A 25,677-nucleotide genomic window follows, 5' to 3' on the forward strand; every position below is an offset into this window, starting at 1 on the left:
GGGGGGGGGGGTTGGTGGCAGGAGTAGAGGGGACGCTTCACCATGGAGTATGAAGTCAAGAAGGGGAAGAAGGTAGGTGGGAGTTTGAGAGGGACACAGGGCAGAGGAATGTCCCTGAAGCTGCAGAAAGGGGACATTAAGGGTGGGGTGATGGGTGGCATAGGTGGGCCTTCCTCTCTACTTCCTCTCTACCCCTGGCAGCCAGGCATTTGGGCTCTGAACTCCCTAACTTGTTTCTTCACTCTTGGTGGCCTCTGCCATCCCTGGACAGATAGAAAGACAGAGAGACAGGGACCTTCCCAGGAAACCTGCTTCTTCAGGATTTCTGAAGTTTCCCTCCTGTAGCTTCTCAGAGAGAGGGACAGACAGACAGAAGACCCATCCTCCTGGTCCCCTGCACTCCAGTTGGGGCAACTCTGTGCTAGGAGGCAACCTGTCTCGGCTTGGGTCTCCCAACTGCCCCCCATCTTTGCACAGGACTCTCTCCTAAGGCCTCTGCTGGGAGCCATCCCCTCACCCTTCCCAGATCCACCCCTTCTTGACTCTGAGAAGTTTTCTAATCTGCTTCTCTGGCTGTGGCACAGAACCCCTCACATTCCAGCTTCTCCCACTCCACCCACACAGAGCCCTCATTCCCCGAGAACCCTGCCTCAGGGGCCTCCTAAAAGGTGCCTGTGTGATTAACGAAGCACTCAGGAGAGAGCCAACATATGTGCATGCCCTTTCTGTTTTGTTCTTTTGATAGGCATTTATTGAGCACCTGTTGTGTCCCAGGAAGTGTGCCAGGTGCTGGTGATGATGCAGTGGTGAGCAAAGTCAAATAAGGTCCCTGCTCCTTCCCCAGAGCTCACAGTTTAGTAGGGGGAACAACTACTTTTTAAAAAAAAAAAAAAAAAAAAAAAAAGAATGAGGGCCAGGGATGTAGCTCAGTGGCACTGCGTCTGCTTAGCAAGCCAAAGGTCATGAGTTTGATCCCCGCTACTGAAGGGAAAAAAGGCAATGAATGAAGTAATGTAAAATTTCATAAAAGGCCCCACGCTTTTTTATCGCCCACTTATCATGAACCCTGGAGGCAAGGCCAGGGTCCAGTTCAGGCCCTGTATCCCAGCACCTAGCCCAGGGTCCAGCCACACAGGCATGAATAAATGTTCACTAAAAGAAGGAATGTAGGCACTTCTGGACTTGTGTATAGTGTGTTTACTTGAACTAGAATGTGAGCTCCTAAAGACAGAAGTGTTGTTTTGTTCACCTTGTCTTATTTCAGGAGCTAAAAAAAAAAATCATGCCACACATTCTATATATGTGCTGCCACTGAAATCACCTAAGGAGCCTTTAAGAGTCCTGATGGCTGGGTCCCAGCCCCAGAACTCCTGATTTGCTTTGTTAGTCTAGGGTGTATCCTAGGCACCTGAAGTTTTAGAAGCTGTTCAACCAAGTAATTCCAGCATGCAGCCAGAGTGGGGAGCAGCTGCTCAGAAATATGATTCTCACACTTGGGCACACATCAGAATCATCTGGAGGGTTTGCTAAATCCTGATCACTGAACCCTACCTCCAAGTTTCGGGTTCAGAGGGTCTGGGATAGAGCCTGGGAATCTACAGTTCTCTCAGCTCCACGGTGCTACTGCTAGTCCAGGAACCACACACTGAGAACCACTGTTTAGAGCAGTGGTCAAACTTTCTTCAGAGATTTAGAGTCTGTTGGTCTGCACTGGGCCCTGATAATTTGCACCTCCAATCTTGATCCTGGCCATTTTTATGCAGGTGCCCCTGGCTTGTACTTAAATTACTTATTTCTAACTTTTAGGAAAACACAGAGAATACCTTAACAAATACCTCTGTACCCACCACTGAGCAACACTGACTTTTTCTATATTTGCCCCAGTCTGGACCCATTCCCTAACCCTGATTATCTCCAGGGTGATAAGAATGGAGGTTTGGGGCTGGACTGCACAGAGTGAGCTACTGGTTCCATCACTATTAACTTCTCAGCTAACTCCCTTTCTGGGACTTAACTTTTCCATCTGTGAAGTGGGAACCACAGAGCAATCCCTTTTACAGAGTTTTTAAGAGAGCTAAGTTTAAGGTCATATAAGTAAAACAGTGACCATGGTAAGTGCTTGATAAAGTCAGCGCTGTCATTACTGTTATTCTTTCTGTTGTCTCTAGGGCTTTGTGTCCCCCATCCGAAGGCTGGTGTTCCCCAAGGCTGCACGCCGGGCAGCCTTTCGCAATAGTGTGAGTCGCCGGCCCCTGCACTCAATGCCCCTTTATCCCCCTGACTATCTCATCGACCCCCAGATTCTGCTATGTGACTACTTGGAGAAAGAGGTCAAGGTGAGTGTGGGATGAGAAGGGGTTGGATGAGTCCTTGCTTGTCCTTCACACTGACCCCTCACCAGCCTGGTCTCACACAGGGTTAGCTATGGCTCTTGGGAAACAGGCCTGGGTTCATGTCAGCCTCGCTCCTGCTTTGTGCTGTGTGCCCTTAGCAGGTGACCTTCCTCTGAGCCTCAGTGTTCCCATCTCAGCATGGGGTCAACACCTGTCCCTATGGATTACAAATGGGAGAGCGTTCTGTATAGTGAAAAAGCTCTGCTTCCCCATAAGATTTTACTGCAGTGACACTGGTACTCTGGCAGTGTCCAGGTTAAGAAGAAGCCACAAAGGACTCTGATTCCCCCAAGGACTTCTATGCCAGGAACATCTTGAAGGGGCCGTGGGGGACCCTCACTAGCCAAAGAAGGTTGTTATGGGATGTGACTGTTGGATTTAGCAAACAATAGGCCACTTAGTTAAATTTGAATTTGAATACTTTTTAGCGTACACATGTCCCAAATATTGCACAGAACTAAAAGTTCTAAAAATTTCAAAGCTAAATTTTTATTTATCGGAAATTCAAATTTAACTGGCATCCTGTATTTTATCTGGCAAACTAGAGGGAAAAACTAACAAATCCACTTAAAATTTGGGGAGTGAGATTTCATGGAGAATAAAAAGAAGAGAAAACGTTTGGTGGAATTCACCTAAAAGACTACAAAAATAATGAAGAAAGTGAATTCTCACATTGAATAACAATTTAAGTTATGACGTTAAGTTACAAGAATGAATGAAGAATTAATGTATTGATTTGAAGCACCATTTTTTCTGACAAAATGAAATACTAATTCAATACATTCTTCCCTTTCCTTTTGCCTTCTGCAAGGAGATCACAAGAGTGCTTTATGAGCTGCAGTCCATTTGAAAGCATTCTACCACTGAGTCTTCTGTCTTGTGACAGGGTCTCACAAAGTTGCTCAGGCTGGCCTCAAATTGTGATGTTCCTGCCTCAGCCTCCCAAGTAGCTGGGATTATAGGCATAAGCCACCATACCCAGCTGGGGCCAGTCCTTTCAAGCTACAGCAGAGGCAAGGGTGAACATTTGCTTAGCATGCACAAAGCCTTACTGGGAATTGAACCCAGGGCTTTCACACTGAGCTACATCCCCAGCCCTTTTTATTTTGAGGGGACAAATTTCGATACATCACTAAACTGCTCAAACTGGGCTTGAATTTATGATCCTCCTGCTTCAGCCTCCCAGAGAGCTGGGACTGACAAATGTGTGCAACCACACCCACCCCCGGGCAAATTTTTTAGTCACCCAATGCCATGGGTTTTCATCCTTAAAGAAGGTGAGTGAATATACATACATAAAGCCTTCAGAACTGTGCTTGGCTTCTGTTACGGACTCAATAAAAGTTGTTATCAGATTATTATGAATTCAGATATTTCTATCTCAGCCTATCCACACTGCATCAGTCGAGAAGCCAGGGTCCTCCACGGCTTCAGTGTGATTCTCTGTGTCCTTCACTCATTCATTTCTCATCCAGTTCCTAGGCCACCTCACCTGGGTGACTTCCTCACTGAACCCTTCCAGCCGTGACGAGCTTCTGCAGCTGCTGGACAAGGCCCGGGTGAGGCTCTGGGGAGAGAGGGCGGAGGGCAGGGTCCCGTACTCCCCTTCTTTTCCCGCCCATGCCTCCCACCCGGGGCTCAGGAGACCCGACCCACCCCGCAGCAGCTGAAGGAGCTGCCGCTGAAGACCACGGCGGAGCAGGACAGCATTCTGAGCCTGTCGGCCCGCTGCCTACTGCTCACCTGGCGCGACAACGAGGAGCTCATCCTGCGCATCCCTACGCACGAGATCGCCGCCGCCTCCTACCTGCAGGACGATGCGCTGCACCTGTTGGTGCTTAAAACCGGTGGGCAACAGTGGGACCTGGCGGGGCGGGGAGGCCTGCAGCAGGGGTGCGGCGCGAGTTAAGGAGACGGGGGAGATGGAAGACCTGGCCTCACCACCCTGAGACCAGGGACAGGGTCAGGCCACAGCAAACGGGTGGCGGGGCTGAGGAGAGTGGGAGAGCTCAAACCCGGATCGCGGCCTAAATTAGGAACACTCAGGGAGGGAACGTCCAGCTCATCACCAAGTCAGAAAGCAGATCTGAGGCGAGGGGCCCCCGAGTGGAGTTAAAGTAATAGCAGTCGCCGGGGGTGGGGTCTGAGGCCGGGGGCGGGGTCTGAGGCCGGGGGCGGAGCCTGAAATGAAGATCGCGGGTAGGATCGGGAAGGGATACACAACTGGGAAGCCAGGGGTGGGCCACAGAGTCTGGAGCGCGGGGCGGGGCCGGGGGGGCACGGGCAGGTCGAGGCCAGGGCAGCGGGACCCCAGAGAAGCGGCAAGGAGGCGGGGAGTCCACCTGGTGGCCACACGAGAGGTTTCTTAACTGGGATCTCCTGCGGTTGACGCATCCGCCCCACCCCTCCTAGGTCTGGGCGTGGACCCGGTGCCGGCGGGAGTGGACGCCAGCCCGGGGGGCGCGAGGTGCGAACCCAGCCCTTCGGGCGCGGCGCCCGAGAAACCGCGGGTGGGCACTTCGGAGCGGCGCCACACCATCTGCAGCCTGGACTGGCGGATGGCGTGGGGCGGGGGCACGGGCGCCGAGGCGCGGGCCGGGGGCGGCGGCGGCAGCTTGGAGCGCCAGCGCGCTAGGGCGCGGGCATCGGGCAGCTGGGAGCGGCGGCAGACGTTTAGCGGCAGCTGGGAGCGGCGACACGCGGGCGGCGGCGGTGGCGCGGGCAAGCCAGGCGGCAGCTGGGAGCGGAGGCAGGCGGCCGGCGGCTGCGGCGGCAGCTGGGAGCGGCGCCACCCGGGCCCCAACCCGCTCGACCCTCAGGACCCCAGCCCCGACGCCTACTGCAACCTGGTCATCCTGGCTGTGCCCAACAGGGTGAGCCCGAGGGCACCCCGCGCCCGGGTGTCCGAGACCCCGCCCCTCCCCTTCGCAAGTTTCCCGGGGTCTGCCTTTCCCGACCTGAGACCCCACCAGGACGTGAGGTGTGCCCGTGACGCCAGACCTGAACTCCTGCGGGACACCTCGCTCTGGGTCCCCCAACAGAACGAAAACTCAAAATAGCCAATAGACTTGATGCGAACCCCCTCCCCCAGCCCCACTTCTCCAGCAAGGTCAGTGTTGGCACCACCACTGTCACGAGGACATTGGCCGGGGATTTAGCTCAGTGGTACCGCGCCTGTCTCGCAAGCGCAAGGTCTTGAGTTCGATCTCCGGTACCAAAAAAAAGGAAGAGTCACGAGGACAGTGATCAGCAGCACGAAGTGCCAGTCCATGTCAGACAGGGACAGCATTCACATTTAATTCTCACAGCAACCCCTAGGGGCAGATAGGACCACTGTCCTCATTGCACAGGAAAGGAAAGTGATCAGAGGTCCAGTCACTAATGCAAGGTCGCAGAGGAACCAGGTGGTGACTTCAAGATTCAAACCCAGGAAGTTCAGAGCTGGTACTCTTGGCAACTAACGTGGCCCCAGGCAAAAGGCTTACCTTCCCTACCTGTCCCCACCCCGCCCCATCTCCATACTCATCCTCTCCCCTTCCCTCCACTCCCCTCCCCTGTCCCCCAGAGTGTTTATTGAGTGCCAGCTACAAGCTAAGCGTAGGCTAACATGCTGCAGATGCAGAGGTGAGCAGCCATTTGGTGTTCTCCTTAGGGGGCACAAGGTCTGGCAGCCGCCTTTAAGCCCCAAGCCTTCTAAGCTGTCCGTCTGTCCCAGGTTTGGGGGCTTTCTCAGTGTAAATAGTGGTGAACAAAACATACATGGAGTGCCTGTCTAGAGGGAGAGGTGTACAATCACTAGAAAACTCAGACACTTTCTCACCTGGTATCCAGGGCTCCACATTCTCTTGGTTTTCCTCTTGCCTCCCTGGCTCCTCCGTAGCACTGGTTCTTCCTCTTCTCTTTTTCTTCTTTCTTTCATTTTTTTTTTTAGCGGTTCTAGATTCTGGGGATTGAACATTGAACCCAAGACCTTTGCACCAAGCAACATCCCCAACCTTTTTTTATTTTTTATTTTGAGACATGGTTTCACTAAGTTGCTAAATTAGGCAGGCTGAGATCAAACTTTTGTTCCTCCTGCCTTAGCCTTCCAGAGTGCTGGGATTACAAGCATGTGCCACCACCATGCCCTACTAGCCTCATACTTTTAAAACATGCAAGTTTCTCTAATTTTATCTCTTACCACATCTCCACTCAGCCTCTCAAGTCAAAAGTCTAGGCCGGGGATTTAGCTCTGTGGTTTTGCCACCTGCTGCACAAGTGCAAGGACCGGAGTTCGATCCCCAGTACAAAAAGAAAAAAAGTCTATATATGACCACACCAAGCATAATGCATGCAAAGCTGAGTTCCCAGTCTTCTCCCCCAATCCTGAGGCTTCCAGATCTCTCCCTATCTTGATTAATGGCAGTGCTACCCTTATGTTGCTCGGGCCTAAACCTTGCAGTGGTCCTTGGCTTCTCTTACACATGCACACACACGCATGCACACCATATCCATTCTCAATAAACTTTGCTGGCTCTGTGTTTCAGATATAACCAAAATCCCTTTTTCTACTTCCACTGTCACCATCTCCTCTCGTCAGGATCATCACCCCCTCACTGGCTGAATGCTTTCTTCCAATCTGTTTCTTGGAACAGTCAGAGCAGTCCTGCTAACATAAGTCACATCATTTCTCTGCTCCAGTTCTTCCAGTGACTCCTCTTTTGTTCAGAGGGCCATCTAGGTCTCAGTCACCAGCCCCATTTCATCTCTGGCCTCACCTCTTGCTTCCCTCCCTCTTGGCTCCATTCCAGCCAAACTGCTCTCCTGGTAGAGTCCAGGAGACTTGTGCATCCCTGTGGTACCCCTGGCACTTAGAACCATGCCTGACACATAATAGGTGCTCAATGAATACATGTTGATTGAATGGATGGATTAAGGCATTTCATATCACGTACCTTGCCATGGGGAACAAGAAGAAAACCAGGTTACAGCGATAGAGGATGGGCAAGGAGACTCATTTTTATTAGAGAAAATGAGTTTGTGTCATTTAAACTGAAGTCACAGAGGCAGCATATGACTTCTCTAGCACACTGGGCTGTGGGGCTTCAGGGCATAGGGCCTGGCCAGTGTCTGCCACACAGTAGGATGAAACAAGAACTTGTGAATGAGTATGTAAATGAAGAATTGCTTTCCAGAGGGGTCTGAGCCTCTGGTCTCCTACCTGAGTCATCGTGGTCCCTGGGAGGACATAGGAGTTAAGAGTCCAAAATCCCAACACCGGTATTAATGTCCGAATCTGCTGTATGAGCCCATTCCAGTCACTTAAGCCACTTTAAGCCTCAGCATCTTTTAACCAGAAAATAAGAATCTCCCCTACCCATTTTGTAGGGTTACTGTAACTATCAACCCTGGTTTGATGATCCGTACTCCCTTCAGCTCCCAAATGCCTATCCTGAGTTCCTTTTTAATTTATGCCTTGGACTTTTGTGCAGACCCCAAATAGGAAATAGCTTCATGAAGTTGATCTCTCTTCATTGTTATTGCCTTTCTGTGTCTCTTGCTTAAAGACATAAAGAGGTAAATTAAAGAGATAAATTCCTCTTCAAATATGCAATCTCAAAATAAATTCACGCATGAACTTAAACTCCTTTCTTCAAGCTTAGTATTCATCTTGGTTCCATTTTTGCACTGGGTAGAAAGAAGCTCATATCTAAATATGACATTTAGGGGCCGGGGATTTAGCTCAGTGGTTTCGCTGCCTGCTGCGCAAGCACAAGGACCCGAGTTCGATCTCTGGTACCAAAAAAAAAAAAAAAAAAATGACATTTAGTAGGCATCTAGTAGTAGTAACTATATTGAACCTAAAATTTTTATAGATGCAGCGTGATTGAACAGTATAATTTTTTTTAAATGTCTTGTACTAAAAGACACATTGCCATGTGTCTCCCTCAAAACACTGCTCTGTGCTTCAAACATATTTGTCCCATCATTCTTCCTACTTTCTGGAGCACTTCTGGAAGTCCTCTTTGGTCAGTGTCTTTGGTTGGGGCTGTTATGGCTGCTTCAATGTCCTAAATTGACTAAAAATATTTACCTTTCATGATCATTTTGACTTTGGGAAAGAACCAGAAGTCACACAGTGCCAGATCCAGTGAACAAAGTAGATGAGGACTCACCCTAATATTTTTAGAACCCTATCTTTCCCTGGCTAGCACTCGGTGGCAGCATTTACCATGCTTTTTATCATACCCCATAAAGACACTCAGGAAAGAGGACTTCCAGAACTGCTCCAAGGACTCAGTGGCAAGAATGATAAGATACAAAAAAAATAAAAATAAAGAATGATAGAATACATGCGTTTAGGGGAGAGGAGTGGTTAGAGGGGGATTCATGGCAATGTGTCTTTTACTGTAATAAATTTAAAAATTTTAAACATTCACCATGTATTTTGATCATGCCACATATTTAATTATTCCTTCTCTTACTATACATTAGAAGGCCTGAGTTCCAATCTCAACTAATTATTTCCCTCTCTGGACCTCAGCTTCTATACCTGTATATTGAATTAGGGCTTATTTTAGATAAGCTTCAGGAGAATCCATGAACCTTTCAGAAATGTGGGGTACATTTTTCATGGCAGAGGTGCCAGGGTTGTCTCTGGATTCTGTAAAAGAGTCACAAGGCCCAGAGAGTATCACATAATGTTGATGGGAATTGTCTTCAAGATGAATTTAAAGGGACCCCTAGGTGTGTGTCCTGAGTCCCCTCACACTGTGTTTGATGAAGCAGGGGTCACCTGGAGACAGGTGAGGACCTGAGCTCTTCTTCTCCACCTCTCTGGACCAGGATGCTGCCGAGGAATCCTGCGCACTCATCTGTCAGGTTTTCCAGATCATCTATGGGGACCAAGGCATCGAGTGTGTGGACCGGGCCGGCTACCACTATATGTCCACACCTGAACGGCCATGGCTCTGCAGCCGCAGTGAGTACCCAGACTCTTGGCCTCCTCTCCTGTTGACAGGGCAGATGCTTGAGGACTCAGGGCTGATGAAAGCCTGTAGAGTCCTGATCTCTGCCACAGTTACAGTGTCCCCTTCATAGGTGGGTAAAATAAGATGTTGATCTTCAACATGACAACTTCAAACCTAGCTTCATCAAAGATGTTCAGATTGCCAAATTCAGGATGAGTCCCTCACACTTGGACTTTTCTCTTTCTTGAGTTGAGTGGCCCTGGTTTGCAGAAATCTAAGCACATACGCTGTCTACCTGCTGAGCCTTCCAGTCTCACTAGGTGCCAGGGTCAAAAGCAACATCTCCAGACTGGTCCTTGGCTGCAGTCAGGGTTTAGAATGAGAATGAGGCCAACAGAGGCATTTACTGAGCACCAACTCTGTGCCAAGCACAATAGTAGTCTTACTGAGTCCTTATAGTAACTTGTCTGTCCTGGTAGCCTAGCAAAGGACTGGGTACATCACAGACACTCAGGAGGTACTCTGAATAGACAGAACTCAGTGGGGCCATAAATTGCAATTTTACAGATGAGGACATTGAGGCTCAGAATAGAAAATCTCCTAGATGGCAAACGTTAAGAGTCATGACTCGAACCCAGGTGTGTCTAGTTCCAAAGTTTCCATCTGCAACAGCCTCAGTCCCCATGCTGCACTCAAGGCTATTAGGGAATTCCTTTAGCCACAGGCCCTTGCAGCCTGGTCCCTGTTTATATAGCTCCCACAGCAGGGCACTGGCGCTTGTCCTCTGAAGGCCCCCACCCATGGAAACTATGCTTGTTGGGAAGCTGGGATAACTCACCAACTCTCAATGGGATGGTAGACTGATAAATGATATAATGCAGTAAGTAGTTCACAAACTCATTCATTCAACGAATATTTGTTGGGCACCTACTATGTCAGATCCAGTGCTAATCAGGATATACTGGTAGGAAAAACCAGATCGAGCTCTGTCTTCCTGAAGCTTGGGCTGAGGCAGGCTGACTGTAGTGAAATAGTTATACAGATAAATACATAAACACAGAGCATGTGTAATGAGGAACTGGTCTCATCAGAGAAGTCAGGGTGACAAAGTGACACTGAAAGAGCTGAGATCAGAAGAGTGAGTCTAATACCTGGACAGGTGAGGCAGCAGGCTGGGAAGAAGGCAAGTTCTCTGTAGATGGTGCTGCTTTTCCCTGAAGATTTTTTTTTTTTTTTTGAGACAATGTCTCGCCATGTAGCCCAGGCTGGCTGTGAACTCACAGTGATCCTCTTCCCTCAGCCTCCTGAGTGCTGAGATTACAGGTGTGCACCCCCCCCCCAGGACCCCTGAAGATTTTGAACTCCTTCCCCCTTGCAAAATTCTTTCTTGTCTTGCCTCAAACACAGTTTGTAACACACATCACAACACACCCCTGCCCCCGCACCTGCTCTTCCCCAGGCCCTATGAGGTAGGCAGGAAGGGGTATTGTGCTGGCAGTGGGAAGTGGAGTTGCCCAAGGTCTGCTGTATGTTGGGGCAGGGAAGCCAGGGATGTCCTGCTTTGCCACTCTGACAATCCCTCTGCTGGTCACAGGTGAGAGCTGCCATACAGATGGGACTTATGCCTATGATGCTGACTTCAGCTGCTGCAGCTCCTTGTAGGTACTGCCCTTGTCGGTGATACCATTGCTCCCCCACCCCTGCACAAACAGGATCCCTCCACCAGAGAGGGAGGGTCGAACCCTGGTTTGTGCTGGGACACTAGGCACTGAGGGTAGGAGGTAACCCAGACCCACAGAGGTTTTCTTTAATTACCCAAGCTGCAGCCTCAAGCCATAGCCAATGCCAGAAATCATTTTGGCTTATTGTGTAGTAGAAAACCCCAAACTGAGTAGCTCAACAAAGACATAGCTGATTTGCTTGCTTTCTTTTTCTTTTACCTGTCTTTCTTATTTCTTATATAAAATAGGGCAGGCATGGGCCAGGGATTTAGCTCAGTGGTTCCGGTGCCTGCCTTGAAAGTGCAAGGTCCCGAGTTCCATCCCCAGTACCAAAAAATAAATAAATAGAGCAGGCATTCAAATCCTAATGATTAACCTGGGGCCTCAGGCTTCTTTTTCTGCCCTATTCTCCTTGGTACTTGCTTCCATCCTCAAGGTCACTTCATGAACCAGGATGTAGCTCCAGCCATCAAAACCACATGGCAAGGATTCTTTAAGGAATTTCACAGTGGGACTGAGTATAGCTCAGTGGTAGAATGCATGCTCAGCAAGGCCCTGGGTTCGATCCCTGAACTGCAAGAAAAAAATTATTTCCTAGAATTCCTACCCAGTGACTTCTGCCTACATCTCATTCACCAGAACTTGGTCACACAGTCATAACTAGCTGTAAACAAGGCTGAAAACGTAGGATTGAAATGTTTTTTCTCAGTTGGGAAGATTGCCTAGGTTCTGTTTAGGGTGACTAACCATCTTAGTTTGCTCAAGAATGAGGGGTTTCCCGGGATATGAGATTTTCATTCTAAAACCAAAAAAGCCTAGGCAAATCCTATTAGTCACCCTAGTCATGCTACAAAGGACTTTGGATCAGCAAGTTGCAGTTCCTGCCAATGATATATGCTCTATTATTTGTTTTATCTTTTTAGTGGCAATAGATTTGCCTTTGTAATACTTTGTGTCCTTAGGCTAGGCCGTAAACAACCTGATAGCTACCGGAGAGATGAAAATCATACTAATGACTAACATTTATTGAGCTTTCTCTGTGCCAAATGCTATTCTATAAAGCACTCATTATTTTGTTTTTGTTGTTGTTGTTGTTGTTGCTGCTGTTAGCAGCTACATGGCAACATTACTGTGGTTACTAGTTAATGCATGTAGTCCATGACTCTAAGTATTTTACAAATTTTAATTCCACTATTTTTCACAATGGCATCAATTTTTGTCACCCTATCTTATAGATAGAGAAGCTGAGGAATAAAGAATTTAAGTTTAGCCTTTCAAGGATCAAGCAGCTGCATGGTAGGCCTGAGATATGCACACAAGAGTTCACACCTTTAACCAGGAAGCTATGGCTTGTATGAAGTTTACAGTCTAACATAGGAGGCAGTGAGCTCGCTATTAGTAGTAATAAGCATTGATGATATTAAGCACTAACGGGGAGCTCAATGTGCTATGAGAGAGTCAAGGGGCCCCCACTGAGCTGGGGAGTCAGGAGGGCCTCTTGGCTCTGACGACACTTAGATCAAGATCTGGAGGATGAAGGGGAAAGAATGTCAGTAGAGGGAACAGCAAGAGCAAGGATTCTGGTCAGGGTAGTTTGGCTGTCTGAGGATCAGGCAGGAGGCTGTGCTGGTGGCAGAGGGTGTCAGGGAAAAAGTCAGGGTTTGGTGGGGGATCTGGAAAGGTCTGCGTCTCATGGGGTGACATGACTCAGTGAGCACATTGACAGAGGGTCTAACCCAGTTTGGGGGTCGAAGGAGACTTTTCTGAGGAGTGATATGATTGGAGGATGAGCAAGAGATGGTTTTAGCATGGGATAGGGGAGAGGCATTCCAGGCAGAGTGAACAGCATGTGCAGAGGCCCAGAAGCAGGGAGATGCCTGGAGTACAGGAAGGAAAAGGAGAAGGAAGATGGCCAGAGCACCAAAAGCAAGAGGCAGTAGTTGGAGGAGAGGCTTGAGAATTGACCAGGGGCCAGAATGCAGGATCTCGGAGGCCAAAATGGGGTCTTGAATGAGGCCTCAGGCCCATGGCATTGGTAGCCTAGCCCACCCAACTCCAGCCTGCCTGGGGAGAGGAGCTGGAGGGTGATGAGTGAAGGTTCTTTTCTGCCTGTCCCTGCAGCAACGGCTCCCAGGACACATTTGAAGCATGCTACAGTGGCACATCCACTCCCTCTTTCCACGGCTCACACTGCAGTGGCAGTGACCACAGCGGCCTGAGCCTTGAGCAGCTGCAGGATTACATGATCACGGTGAGCTGGGAGGCTGGGAGGCTGGAGCAACCATGCACAGGTCTGGATGTACTACAGCCTGAGGCCTCAGAGGCAAAGGCAGCCGAGTGAACTGAAGCCAGCTTGTGAAAGGTCTTGACCATGCCAGCTAACATTCACTGTGTGCTTGCTGTATACCAAGCACTCTCTAAGCACCTTTCATGTATCATTTCTTTTCATCTTTTTAATGCCCCCAAGAGGGAGGTGCTGTCATCTCACAGAGAGGAAGGCTAGGGTCAGGAAGGTTGTGCCCCAAATTCTCAGATGCAGCACAGGGGGTGTGAGTCCCCTGAGTAGGCCATGGAAGGGTTTTCAGAAGGGGACCAAGCCACGTGGGTCCCCCAGAGAGGGCTCTGGCTCCTTTAGGCAGGGACTGGGAAGGCTTGCTCCTGGGACTGGTGGCAAAGGGGGTCCCTTCACAGCTGCGGAGTAAGCTGGGGTCCTCTGAGATCCAGCAGTTCGCGCTGCTTCTGCGGGAGTACCGGCTGGGGCTGCCCATCCAGGACTTCTGTGCCAGCCTGCTGAAGCTCTATGGAGACCACCGCAAGTTCCTGCTCCTGGGTGAGCCCCGACCCACCACCTACCACCCCCAGTGGGCAGTGAACCACCCCTATTGGATCCGTGTCATTCCCAAGCAGGTACCACCCTGGAGGGTTTTCTCCTTATCCTTCAGCCTCTGATACGGGCCAGGATCTTGAGATCGTGGGGCAGACATGGAGATGGAGGCAGAGAGAAAGGAAAGGATTTGCAACCATCAGGAAATAAAGTTGACCAGACTGAGGTCCTAGTGCAGCCATTTCACCTCCAGAACAAAGTTGGGAAGGAGACTGAGTCTTTCCATCTTTCCTCATGAGGAAGCTGAGGTTCAGAGGGGATAAGGAACTTGCCTAAGGTCACACAGCTAAGAAGCCAGGCTAATAACCACAACAGGAATAATAATACTAGCAAGAACACGTGTTTGGCAATTACCATGAGAAGCACCATCTCATTGAGAGGCCCCAGTTCTGGAAAGTAGATACAATTATTTTCCCTTTTGTGCCTGCAAGGAAACAGGCTCAGAGTAGTAAAGTAAAGTCAAATAGCTAGTAAGCAGGGATGGAGGCCAAGTGAGATAATGTTCATTGGGTGTGCATGTGTTCAAAGGTGTTTGAAGTTCCTTGTTATTTACTCTTTACCTGCCTACCAGAACAGGTGCGATTATCTCAGTTTTACAGATGGGGAAATTGAGGCCCAGAGTAGCTATGTAGTGAAGGTAATGTAGCTCATACGTTGGAACATAGCAGGAATAGACTAAGCTGACATACAGTGAGCATCCACCGTGTGCTAAGCAGTGTGTCATGATCCACTGGTGCAGATAGTTAAGGAACTTGGGCAAAGTCACACAGCCAGCAAGTGGCAGAGTCGGCACTTGAACTCAGATCGTCAGAGGCAGATCCCTCTGTGGGATGGAAGGGGCTGAATCCTGGGAATCACCCTGGCCTGCGGCCTGCAGGGATGCGGCCCTTCATCCCAGACCAGGACATCTGCTACTTCGAGGGCTTCCTGGAGGGCGTGGGTATCCGAGAGGGCGGCATCCTCACCGACAGCTTCGGCCGAATCAAGCGCAGCATGAGCTCCACGTCGGCGTCAGCGGTGCGCAGCTACGACGGCGTGGCCCAGCGGCCCGAGGAGCAGGCCTTCCACAGGCTGCTGACGGACATCACGCACGACATTGAAGCGCTGGCCCCTGATGACGACGACAACGACGACGACTATGACAAGTCCAGGGGCGGGGGCAAGGTGGCTGAAGACAACTACCTGTAGCCTCTGCCCCTTGCAACCCGCCTCTGAGCCTTCCTCACTCTTCCCTGCGGGACTCCATCCCTAGCCATCCTTGTTCCCTTGTCGCACCCCTTCAGGAGGGCTCCACTCCCCAGGTTTCTGTCCCTGGCCTTTGTGGCGCGAGTCCCTGAAGTACCAAGAATGTCCTGCAGGGGGCGGGCGAGGGCGGATCCTAAAGGCCCCAGGGTGTCACCAGGGATCAGCAGGGGCCAGTAGCCCTGGTCCGCCTCAGAAAATCCCTTCCTCCTCGGGACCCCTCAGCTTTTCGAAGGCTGAGAGATGAAGAAGGGCTCCATCTGCTGGCAGACTGAGAAAAGAATTTTGAGTTCAATCCACAGAGCGTGCGCGTGTGTACACACACACACCACACATCCATTTTTTTCAGAGAACTCTACTTCTATTTTACAGATTTGGAAACTGAGTTCAAAAAAGGCCAAGAGATATGAGGGAATCTCCTGATTCTCCTTAGATATTATCTCCCTTTTCTTCTCTCCAATCATTTCAGCCCTGCCTTCTTCATAGGGTAGTCATGGGGAATTAATGAAGGGTAAGACCTTAGTGCTGAGCCTAGCACATAGTAGGTGTTCAATAAATGCTGTTCCCTTCCCATGGAATGCCTTCTGACTCGGTTTTCTGTCTTTCCTGGGGCAATAGGATGGGAGCTGTGGTGGGGTAAGGTGTTTAAAAAACTGTCAAGGAGCTCATGGTTTGGGAGGAGAAACAGGACTGACTCATCCCTGCAGCTCTCTGGGGCTCTGTGCCCAAGCTCCACAGAGAGAATTACCTAGGACTCCACAGCCTGGGGTCTGGGGGAAGTCAAAGCAATTTGTTCTGTTTTGTTTTGTTTTTGGTACCGGGGATCGAACTTGGGTCCTTGCGCTTGCGCAGCAGGTGGTGAAACCACTGAGCTAAATCCCTGGCCCAGTCAAAGCAATTTGAAGCCAAACCTGGAGAGCTAGAGAGGTAGAGATGAGATGAGGCTTGGCACAGCCTGAGCCTTTGAGAAGAAGCCAGAGACACTCCTAGAAGAGCTAACATTAACTTGCAGAACCTTCAACCTTACAAAGCCTTCTGTGGCCAGACACATGGCACTTACTGAAAACAAGGTACAACTATCATCAATTTTTAAGTAATATTATTGCTAGGATTTTAGGTTCTGAGAGTTTCATGATTCATGCTTAGCTGATGGCAAATGAACAGCCCATCATTGCTGGCCCATGAAAAGTCCATCTGATGTTTTCTTTTATTCCCTTTCCGGCCACACATTCCTCACACTCCTGCCCCCTTGTGCCAAAAGCACCCACCCCCACACATTGAAATGTTTCCCTGACTTAGAAAGCACCACCACACGGTGTGTGTGTGTTTATATAAGTGGTATTGCATAAGGATCTCATGCTGTTGCTTCCTTTTTTCACTCCATAATGTAAGATCTACTCATGTTGCTGTGGAAAATCTAACTTATCACATCCACCTGCTGCAAAATAGTCCAAGCTAAGCATCCACTCTTAAATCCATCTCCCCAGTGATGGACACCCAGGTTGCTTCCAACACTCTTTTAGCACCAACAATACTGTGCTGTACATCTGTGTGCTTGACCCTCATGCACTATGTGAAAACTTTGTGCTCTATTCCCAACAGAGAAATTAGTAGATCACAGCCCATATACATCGTAAGTGTCTCTGAATTCTTCCAGAATGACCCCTCCAACAGCATGTGAACAATGCTATCTCCCCATGTCTTCAAAAGCTTTTACATTTCCTGACTATATCCTTGTGGCCTGTCACTTCAAGGGTAAGATGGCATCTCATTGTTTTAACTTGCATTTCTCTTTTAATCCTGAGACTTAGAATCCCCTCCTATATTCACCAGGCATTTAAGCTTCCCCTTCTGTAAACTGCTTGTTCATATCTTTTGTTCATTTTCTATTGGATTTCCTGTTTTTTCTTGTTGATTCACAAGACTAGATCACAAATTTTAGCTATCAATACCTTGTTGGATGTTGACATTCTAAACATCTTCTCCCAATATGTAGCCCATCTGTTAAGTTTATCTGTGGTGTTGGTTCTCAAACTCTAGCATGCATCAGAGTCTCCTGGAAGGCTTGCTAAAACAGTGCCGGGCCCTACCCTAGAGTTTCTGATTCACTGAAGCAGGGGTGAGGTCTAAGAATTTGCCTTTCTAACCAGTGCCCAGGTGATGCTCATGGTCCAGGAATCACACTTAGAGAATAACTAGTCTAGGGTGACTTCCTTTGAATGAATTTGTTTTATTGAACAAATTGCTTAATTTTGATATTTTCAAATTTTTTATCCATATTTAATGGATGAGGGAACTGGAACTAAAGGAGGTAGAGTGAATGAGCCAAGTTCACATGATGAGTCACAGCCTCTCTCCTGTTCTGTTTCTAGTTTTTGGGATGTGTAGTGCCACAGGGATCCTTAGGAAGATTTTTGTTTCGTTTTGGTTTTTTTCCCTTTTATTAAAGAAACATCCTTTTTTTTTTTTTTTTTTTTGGTACTGGGGATCGAACTCGGGACCTTGCGCTTGCAAGGCAGGCGCCAGAACCACTGAGCTAAATCCCTGGTCTGAGCCTTAGGAAGTTTTGTGGGTTTGTTTGTTAGTTGGTTGGTTGGGGTGTTTTTGTTTGGTTTTTGTTTTTTTTTTTTTTTTGTACTTGGGATCGAACTCAGGACCTTCTGCTTGCCAGGCAGGTGCAGTGCCACTGAGTTATATCCCTGGTCCAGGAAGTTCTTGAGTGAGGCAGCCACAGACAGAAAGGTTGACTGGAAAGGGGCAGGGGCCAGAGATTGCGGTATCTCTTAAAAGCCTGCAAGAGAAGCTCAGAAATTACCTACAGTCCCAGCCAAGGCACAGTGACGGGGCTGCTGAGAGGCGATTTGGAACAGTGCTTGCACCACAGTTCAGGGGATGGGGCAATTTCCCTCACACCCCAAGAAAGTCCCTCCCCTCCCCGGAACTACTGTCTTACCAAAGCTATGTAACCCCTTGGTTTCAGAAGTCCAAAGGGTGTTGGCTGGGATGACCCAAGCACTATGCACAGAAATCTTGTCATACTTCCTCCTGCAACGTCCAAAGACCCTGCTAGGGTCATTTCCTATTATGGTTCAGTTCCTGGCATTGCAAGAGGGGAAAACCCATTAGGGGTAGGGCAGCTGGTTCCCAATGACCTCTAGGGAGTAGTGCAAGTATGGAACTTCCCCATCAGCAGGGTCCCCCGGGGACAGTTCTGACCCAAGGACAAGTGGTAAGGTTAGTAAAATTCTCGCTAGCTGGCCCCCTAGGTGGGGGCTTCTTCTATTTGAGGGCTCTACAACTTCCTTCTCTGCCCAGTTTCCAACTGGAGACTCCTACCCATCTTTCCCAACCCTGTATTGAGAGAAGAAGTCCTAGAACCCTGTCATTCAGTCCCCAGCCTTTAGAAAGCACCTGCTCTGTACCAGGATTGATAGAAGACACTAGATGGAGATATAGCACTATTCCTGCCCTCTGGGGGCACAATCTGGAGCAGAAGATAGGTCTTCAAATCATCATAGCACTAGGTTCTCAACTGCAAAATCAAAGAGTGAGAAACCAGCTCTTTCTGGAGAATCTGGAAAAGGCTCTGAAGAGGAGGTGATTTATGAGCAAGACCTTCAAGAACAAACAAGGATTTGGCAGGTGGGGAGTTGACAGGATTGGGCAAAGGCGGAGGAGTGTGAAGGAGCATGGAACACTCCAAGACTGGCAGCCAGCTAGGACTCATGCAGTGGAGGTAATCAGCCAGAGGGTCACCTGAATGGTTTTGCATCCCAACACTTCATCTGCTAGGCGGGTGACCTGGCTAAGCCCCTGAGTGTCTCTGGGCCTCCATTTTCTCATCCTTAAAATGGGGATAACAATAGCATTGCCCTCATAAAAGTCTAATAGGATATTGTGAGGTTTGAACATGATAATCCACATCAAAGTACACATATTATGTGCTCAATGTATGTCACCATTATTATTTCTGGTGGAGCATGGGGTCTGTGAGGCAAGGGGCAAGGTGGGTTGGTAGGAGAGGAAACTAGAAAAGTGAGCAGGTTGAGAAGGCAGGCAAAGAAGTACAAGCAACAGGGAGCGGCCAGTGGGCTTGTTTTTCTCTGTTCTCTGCAGAAAGAATGGAGCTGCTAAGAAGGAGGATGAATGGAGGAGGAGTCTTGGGAGCAGGAGAATGGGACAGGGACTGGAACAAGGACCCTGACAGATGCTAAGAGCTGACTCAGAGGAGAAAGAGGAAGGAAGAAGAGAGGGTAAGTTCAAAGGGGGAAGGAGAAGAAGAAGACTTCCTCCTGGCTCAGAAATAACAGCCTCTCACACATATCCTTGATTAGAGTCATTCATTCACCCATTCACTCATTCATTCATTCCACAGCTATTTACTTAACTCTTAAAACTCTTAGAACTGACATTCTAGGAGTTTACAATACTATGAAACAATGTTACTTGCAGCTTCTAGGTGTAATAACCACCCAATCAGGCCTAAATGACCAGAAGTTGATGGTCCTATTGGTGGGTCCAAGATAGGGATCCAAGTCTACTCCCAAGAAGTTCTCCTCTGTTTATATACATGTGAGTGGAAAGGGATGGGAAGGAAAATCACTAACTTTGTCTCTAACAAGAGATTAGAAATAAACCAAATGTTCAATGATAGAGGAGTAATTAGAGAAATGGTGGCTTACACAGACATTAGAATACCTTGCAGCCATAAATAAGAACAATGTAGCTCTTTATGTAGGATTTATTTCCAACATAGAGCAAAATAGGACCAGACAGGCAAGCTGCAGAACAATGCACCTTGAACAGTGCTGTCTAGTTGTTTAAAGAGGCAGGAAATGTGTTTGTGTATCATGGAATAATTCTGGAAGAATACACAAAACAGGTTGCACCTGTTGCCTCTGAGCTGGGGGAGTTGTTGGTGGTAGATTAAGGGGGAGGAGTCTTTTCATGATGTGATTTAAATGTTGTAGATGAATATGTATTACAGCAAAGCCTTTTTTTTTTTTTGGTACTGGGGATCGAACTCAGGACCTTGCGCTTGCAAGGCAGGCAGTGTAACCACTGAGCTAAATCCCCATTCCAGCAAAGCCATTTTTAAGAACCACTGCTCTACTATTGCGTATTTATTGAACTCTTTTGACACCATCTGCTTCCATATCTGTCTGACCTCCTCACCCACACCCCCAGCACGCACAGACCCACGTGTGGATCCTGTAAGGGCTGGGCTGATTCTAACTCATTCCTATACTCACTAGAGCTCAGCGCAGCATCTAGAACAGAGCAGGTGTGTGGAAAATTTAAATGGGTATTCACAATGACCACCTACTCCACAATGAACCCTAATTAGACCCACCTCCTAGTAGTCATGCTGTCTTTCGGACCCTTCCCCCATGGAGGGTGCGGCCCATGACCACTGGGTTGTTTCCTCTTGCTCTCTTGGATCATTTGCTTTGGGGGAAGTCAGCCACTAATGTCATGGCACAGGCAGGCAGCCCTATGGAGAGGGACTGGGGCCTCCTGCCGACAGCCATGTAACTGAGTCATCTTGGAACATCCTCCAGCCCCATTTAAGCTGTTAGATGACACCAGACCAGGCTGACACTTGGCTGCAGCCTCAGGAGAGACCCCAAGTTGCTAAATTTGGGGGTGATTTGTTACACAGCAATACATAACTAATATAATCAACTAATCTTTATTAAGCACTTACTATGTACCAATTCAGTGTGGAATGCAAGAAAAAAAGACATGGTTATGATGATGATCCCTAGACCCATGCATTCCTTCAACCAACATTTGCTGAGCAATTATTCTGTATCTGGCCCTGTGCTTAGTTCTGACTTGCAGGATGTTGGCAATTTATGTACATTGTAGGACAAGAGAAAACCTTCTGGAGTGATGGGAATGTATATCTTCATGGGATTTAAGTTATATAGATGTGTGTACAGTTGTAAAAACTCAGCAAATGGAAACTTAATTTTGTGCCCTATGTTAAATGTAATATCTGTGTTGCAGCAATTTACTTTGAAATGCAGTTGGAAGAAAAAAAAACAATTGGGTTGAGGATGTAGCTCCGTGGTGGAGAGCTTGCTTAGCATATTTCTGAAAAGCCCTGGATTTGATCCTCAGCAGTGCACCAAAAAAGAGAAAGTAAAGAAAAAAGAATTGATGAACATATGGGATAGAGAGCAATGGTAATGGTATGGTAGAATGCAAGTGGTGACTGTTGGAATTTCACTGCAAGATTCTTTCGGTTTTTCTGTATATTTAGAAATTTTTATAAGAAAACGTTTGGAGGAAAGGCCACTTGATAACTATACACACCAATTCCCGTATTTGTTGTTGTTATTGTTATTATTACTATTATTATTATTCTTTTAGATACACAAAACCAAATGCATTCACAACACTTTGAGAAGCTGAGGCAGGAGGATTGTCAGGACTTTGAGGCCAACCTGGGCTACATAGTGAATTCAAGACCAGCTGAACTACATAGCAAGACCCTGTCTCAAAAATCAAAATAAAACAGGGCCAGGGATTTAGTTAGCTCAGTGGTGCTACCACCTGCCTTGCAAGTGCAAGGTCCCAATTTCGATCCCCGGTACCAAAAAAAAAAATCAAAATAAAACATACAAAAAAAGAAAAAACCCAAATACAGAAAAAGTCAACTTCCTCCCTGATCCCAGTGTTCTTTTCCTCTTTAGTGACACTTGTTTCTTAGGGTTGTATAGCTTTCAGACCTTTCTCTGCACATTTACATGCATATACAGGTAAATGCAAAATGCATTTTTAAAAGAAATATGCTTTCTATACTCTTGTGCAAGAATATCTTGGGGCTCTCTCAATGTTAATTCTGGTGCACCACCCACCCACCCACCCCACCCCCTCTCAAGGTGTTGAGTAAGGATGTGGCTTCTTCAACATGCAAAGCTCCAGGCTTGGGTGAGAGGCCCTCGCTGGAGCAACACTGCAAGTCAGAAGGGCCAGGACTCCAGCCGGATCTCCTAGTTCCCAGGCGTGTCTGCCACTGAATGGCAGGCCTGGCAGCACCAGGCCCCTTGTCCTAGCAGAATGCAGTGTGCAGGTCTGGTTCTGCCCCTCTGGTGAGGAGCAGTGCACTGGCACCCAAAGTCCTCAAAGCACTTCCTCTTTTCTTGGCCTCTGAGGGACACTGAGGGGAAGGGGAGGGGGTGTTGTGAAACGGAACAAGAGTCCCCTAAACCCCCTGGGGGGACCTGTCAGCTGGAGGTGGCCACACAGCTGGGGGCAGAAAAACAGTTTGTCTGGTTCCCCGGGCATCCCCCATTCCCTCCAAGTCCTACTCTCCCCCTAGGCAGGCGCTCTGACACCCACAGGATGGCGCCTGCGGGAGGGGAGCTGGAGGACAGCCTAAATCCCTCTCTGGGTCACACCCACACAAGAAAGCCCCAGCTCCCTGTCTGCCTTCTCCACCTCATATGCCACGTTTTCCATGCCTGGGGCACAGAAGCCTTTGTGGCTACTCTAACAGGCCAAGCTCTGCCTCCCTCAAGCTGTGGCAGACTGGCCCTACTGTGTGCAATTCTGTCTCCCCTGGTGGGCTTCAGGCATCCTTTGAGCCTCAATTCACATGTATTACCATTCATAAGATGTCCTCTGGCACAGCGCCCCCCCCCCATTTTCCATTCTGTATCTAAGTTATCAGCTTCTGTGTTTGTCTCCCTAATTGGATTAGAAGCTGCTTTAGAGCCAAGTCCATCCTTGTCCGTTTTTATGCTCCTAGATCTGGGTTGAAACACACATATTAGGCTCTTAATAAATTTCACTAGAATTAAAGAAGGAAGAGTTTAGATCCCAGCACAAGCCTTTACTGGCTGCTCATAAACTGTGAGCGTCTCTTTCTTCATCTATAAAATAGGCATATGAATACCATCTGCACAGAAGTTGCCAAAAAAGCAGAAGGGACAGACAACCAACAGGTTAAATGTGGGAATATGTCCCATGGTGGATGATGGTGACAAGTTCTCTGGAGAAAAACAAGTGTAACGGGAGCTAGAGAAGCCTGGAGGATGGGGGAGGGGTCTTTCTACAAAGCAAGATCAAGAGCTTGCAGGGAGCTGTCCGTGAGTTTCCCAGGGTGGTGCTTTTAGCATTTCCTTTGCCCTTTTGGAAAAGGAGAGCAGCAGTGAGCTCCTGCCTGCTGGGGTGTAGCCGTTAAATGATCAGTGGCTACTTTGCAAATAAAAAGAGAAATAGTTGAACTTAGTCTGTAGGTAGGGATTGCTGCTTTCTCTTCTGCACTCCAACTTGTTTTGAATATGGAATAATCAGCAGTGGTCCCAAGGAATTTAAAATACGACATGCAAATGCTCCTGGAAATAGGAAAATAAATTTTGGAAAAGGTCAGCATCTGACCCACTGCAAAGTGGAGCCTGCACTCTTTCCAGCCTCCACCCCCAGCACGTGCGGCAATTAGAGGCACTGCTGTTGAAGGCACTCCAGGAGCACGCCCACGTGGGTTTGAGCCCCAGCTCTGCCACTTACTGGCTGTGTGACCTCAGGCAAGTGTCTTTAACTTGGAGCCATCCATTTACAGTCATCTCGATTTGTTTATAAGAGATAAATGAAGGCTGGGGATTTAGCTCAGTGGTTCCACCACCTGCGTCACAAGTGCAAAGTCCTGAGTTCGATCACCAGTACCGCCCCCAAAAAAGGATAAATGAGACAATGTAAGTGAAGACACCAGCACAACTCAGGAGACAGGACCTCTTATTCTACTTAGCAGATGAGGACCACCCCGCTGAGAGGAGTTGCCCAGGTCCCCTTGATGAGAGGCAGGGAGTCAGGCCCCCATGCTCCACTGCCCTCCTTCGCTCTAGCCCCACTGTCAACTGCACACACAGAAGGCACTTCTTAACTCTTCTAAAAAAGACCCTGCCTAACTCCAATTCCATCATGTCCAGGATTCTTTGTTTCTTTAAAAAGTCTTTATGCTGTTTGTGAAGAGTTCATATATTTAAGCAGTTCATAATGCAAGACCACAGGGGCTCTACAGTTCCTCTCCCTGGAAGAAACCATTGGGATGATTATGTGTGTCCTTCCTGACTCAGCCCAGGGGTTGTCCAGCAAATTCCCACATGTGTTTGTTCTCTTGTTCTGTATAGATGCTAAAATATAATACAAGTCGCTGCACACCTTGCCTTTTCTCCATTTACCCATATATCTTGAATTGCAATTTGTACACCATACAATTCACTTGTTTAAGTTTTACAGTGCAGTGTTTTTTTAAGGGACATTTACAGAGATGAGCAATTATCACCACAATTTATCTTAGAACACTGTCACAATCATCACCCCCTTAAAAACCCTCTGTACCCACTAGCAGTCACCAGCCTAAAGCAACCACTAATCTGCTTTCTATTCCTATAGATTTGCCTATTCTGGACATATTATATAACCGGAACCATACACTATATGATCTTTTGGGATTGGCTTCTTTTATGTATCATAATGTTTTCAAAGTTTATCCATGTTATAGCATGTATCAGTGCTTCACACCTCTTTACTACCAATTCATATTTCTTTGTATGGATATGCCACATTTTGTTTATCCATTAATTGACATTGGAGCTGTTTCTGCTTTTCAGCTGTTATGAATAGCACTGCTATGAATACTTTATGGACAGATCTTTGTGCAATTACCTTGGATATGTACCTAGGAGTAGGATTGCTGGGTCATATAATAGTTATATCTTTACCCTTTTGAGGACCTACCAGATTGTTTTCCAAAGCAGCTCTACCTTTTTACTTTTTACCTTTTCCCATCAGCAGTGTCTGCGAGTTCTAATCTCTCCACATTCTCACCAACTCTTGTTATTATATCTTTTTCTGTTATAGCCACTCTAATGGATGTGAAGTGGCATCTCACTGTGGTCTTAATTTGCATTTTCTTCACAACTAGTGATGCTAGGCATATTTCTATGTGCTTATTGACCATTTGTATAGCATCTTCAGATAAATCTCTATTCAGATCTCTTGCCCACTTTCAAATGTTATCTTTCTATTATTGAATTTTATGTATTTATAGCAAGATTCCAGTCCATTATAAGAATTATGATTTATAAATACTCCCTCTCATTATGTGGGCTGTCGTTTCATTTTCTTGGTAGCATCATTTGCAGAACTAGAGTTTATTAATTTTGATGAAGTCCCTTTTCTCTTTTTTTGTCATTCATATCACATTAAAAAGACTTTGCCTAACCCAACCAAGGTCAGAAAGATTTTCTTTTATATTTTTTTCCAAGAGTTTTATAATTTTGGCTCATACATTTCACTCTATGATACATTTCAAGTTCTTTTTCGTATATGGTGTCTCATAGAGATCCAACTTCATTGCTTTGCATGTGGATATCTAGGTGTTCCAAGGATCATTTTTTGAAAAAATGAAACTTCCCTTCACTGAATTGTCTTAGACTCTTGTTGAAAATCAACTGGCCAGAAATGTAAGAATT

At 47.6% G+C, this 25,677-nt stretch overlaps 1 protein-coding gene across 4 annotated transcripts; it reads left to right on the forward strand.

Annotated features, from left to right (window-relative positions):
- On the forward strand, positions 1–15,768 carry Ccm2l (CCM2 like scaffold protein). 4 transcript variants are annotated; one of them, XM_087188811.1, is made up of 10 exons: positions 1–72; positions 2,169–2,336; positions 3,869–3,952; positions 4,057–4,240; positions 4,806–5,266; positions 9,219–9,354; positions 10,938–11,001; positions 13,186–13,315; positions 13,756–13,894; positions 14,826–15,768. In XM_087188811.1, exons 1-10 carry the CDS (start codon positions 43–45, stop codon positions 15,134–15,136), a joined length of 1,707 nt encoding a protein of 568 aa, XP_087044937.1. In that variant the 5' UTR covers positions 1–42; the 3' UTR covers positions 15,137–15,768. The 4 variants fall into 4 exon arrangements, with proteins under 4 accessions (XP_087044937.1, XP_087044938.1, XP_087044935.1 ...); XM_087188812.1 differs by lacking the exon at positions 1–72 and adding an exon at positions 96–806 and having other exon boundaries at positions 13,756–13,971; positions 14,826–15,111; XM_087188809.1 differs by lacking the exon at positions 1–72 and adding an exon at positions 100–806.
- The last annotated feature ends 9,909 nt before the right edge of the window (positions 15,769–25,677 follow it).

This window comes from Heterocephalus glaber, unplaced genomic scaffold (genome assembly GCF_053883595.1).
Source record: "Heterocephalus glaber isolate CG9 unplaced genomic scaffold, H.glaber_assembly_v1.0 deba00001532, whole genome shotgun sequence".
NCBI lineage: Eukaryota > Metazoa > Chordata > Mammalia > Rodentia > Bathyergidae > Heterocephalus > Heterocephalus glaber.

Coding starts and splice junctions, on each gene's coding strand:
- Ccm2l (XM_087188809.1), top strand. CDS start 711: ATGTGCATGCCCTTTCTGTTTTGTTCTTTTGATAGGCATTTATTGAGC. Junction 2,337..3,868: donor ACTTGGAGAAAGAGGTCAAG/GTGAGTGTGGGA, acceptor TTTCTCATCCAG/TTCCTAGGCCACCTCACCTG. Junction 11,002..13,185: donor TTCAGCTGCTGCAGCTCCTT/GTAGGTACTGCC, acceptor CTGTCCCTGCAG/CAACGGCTCCCAGGACACAT.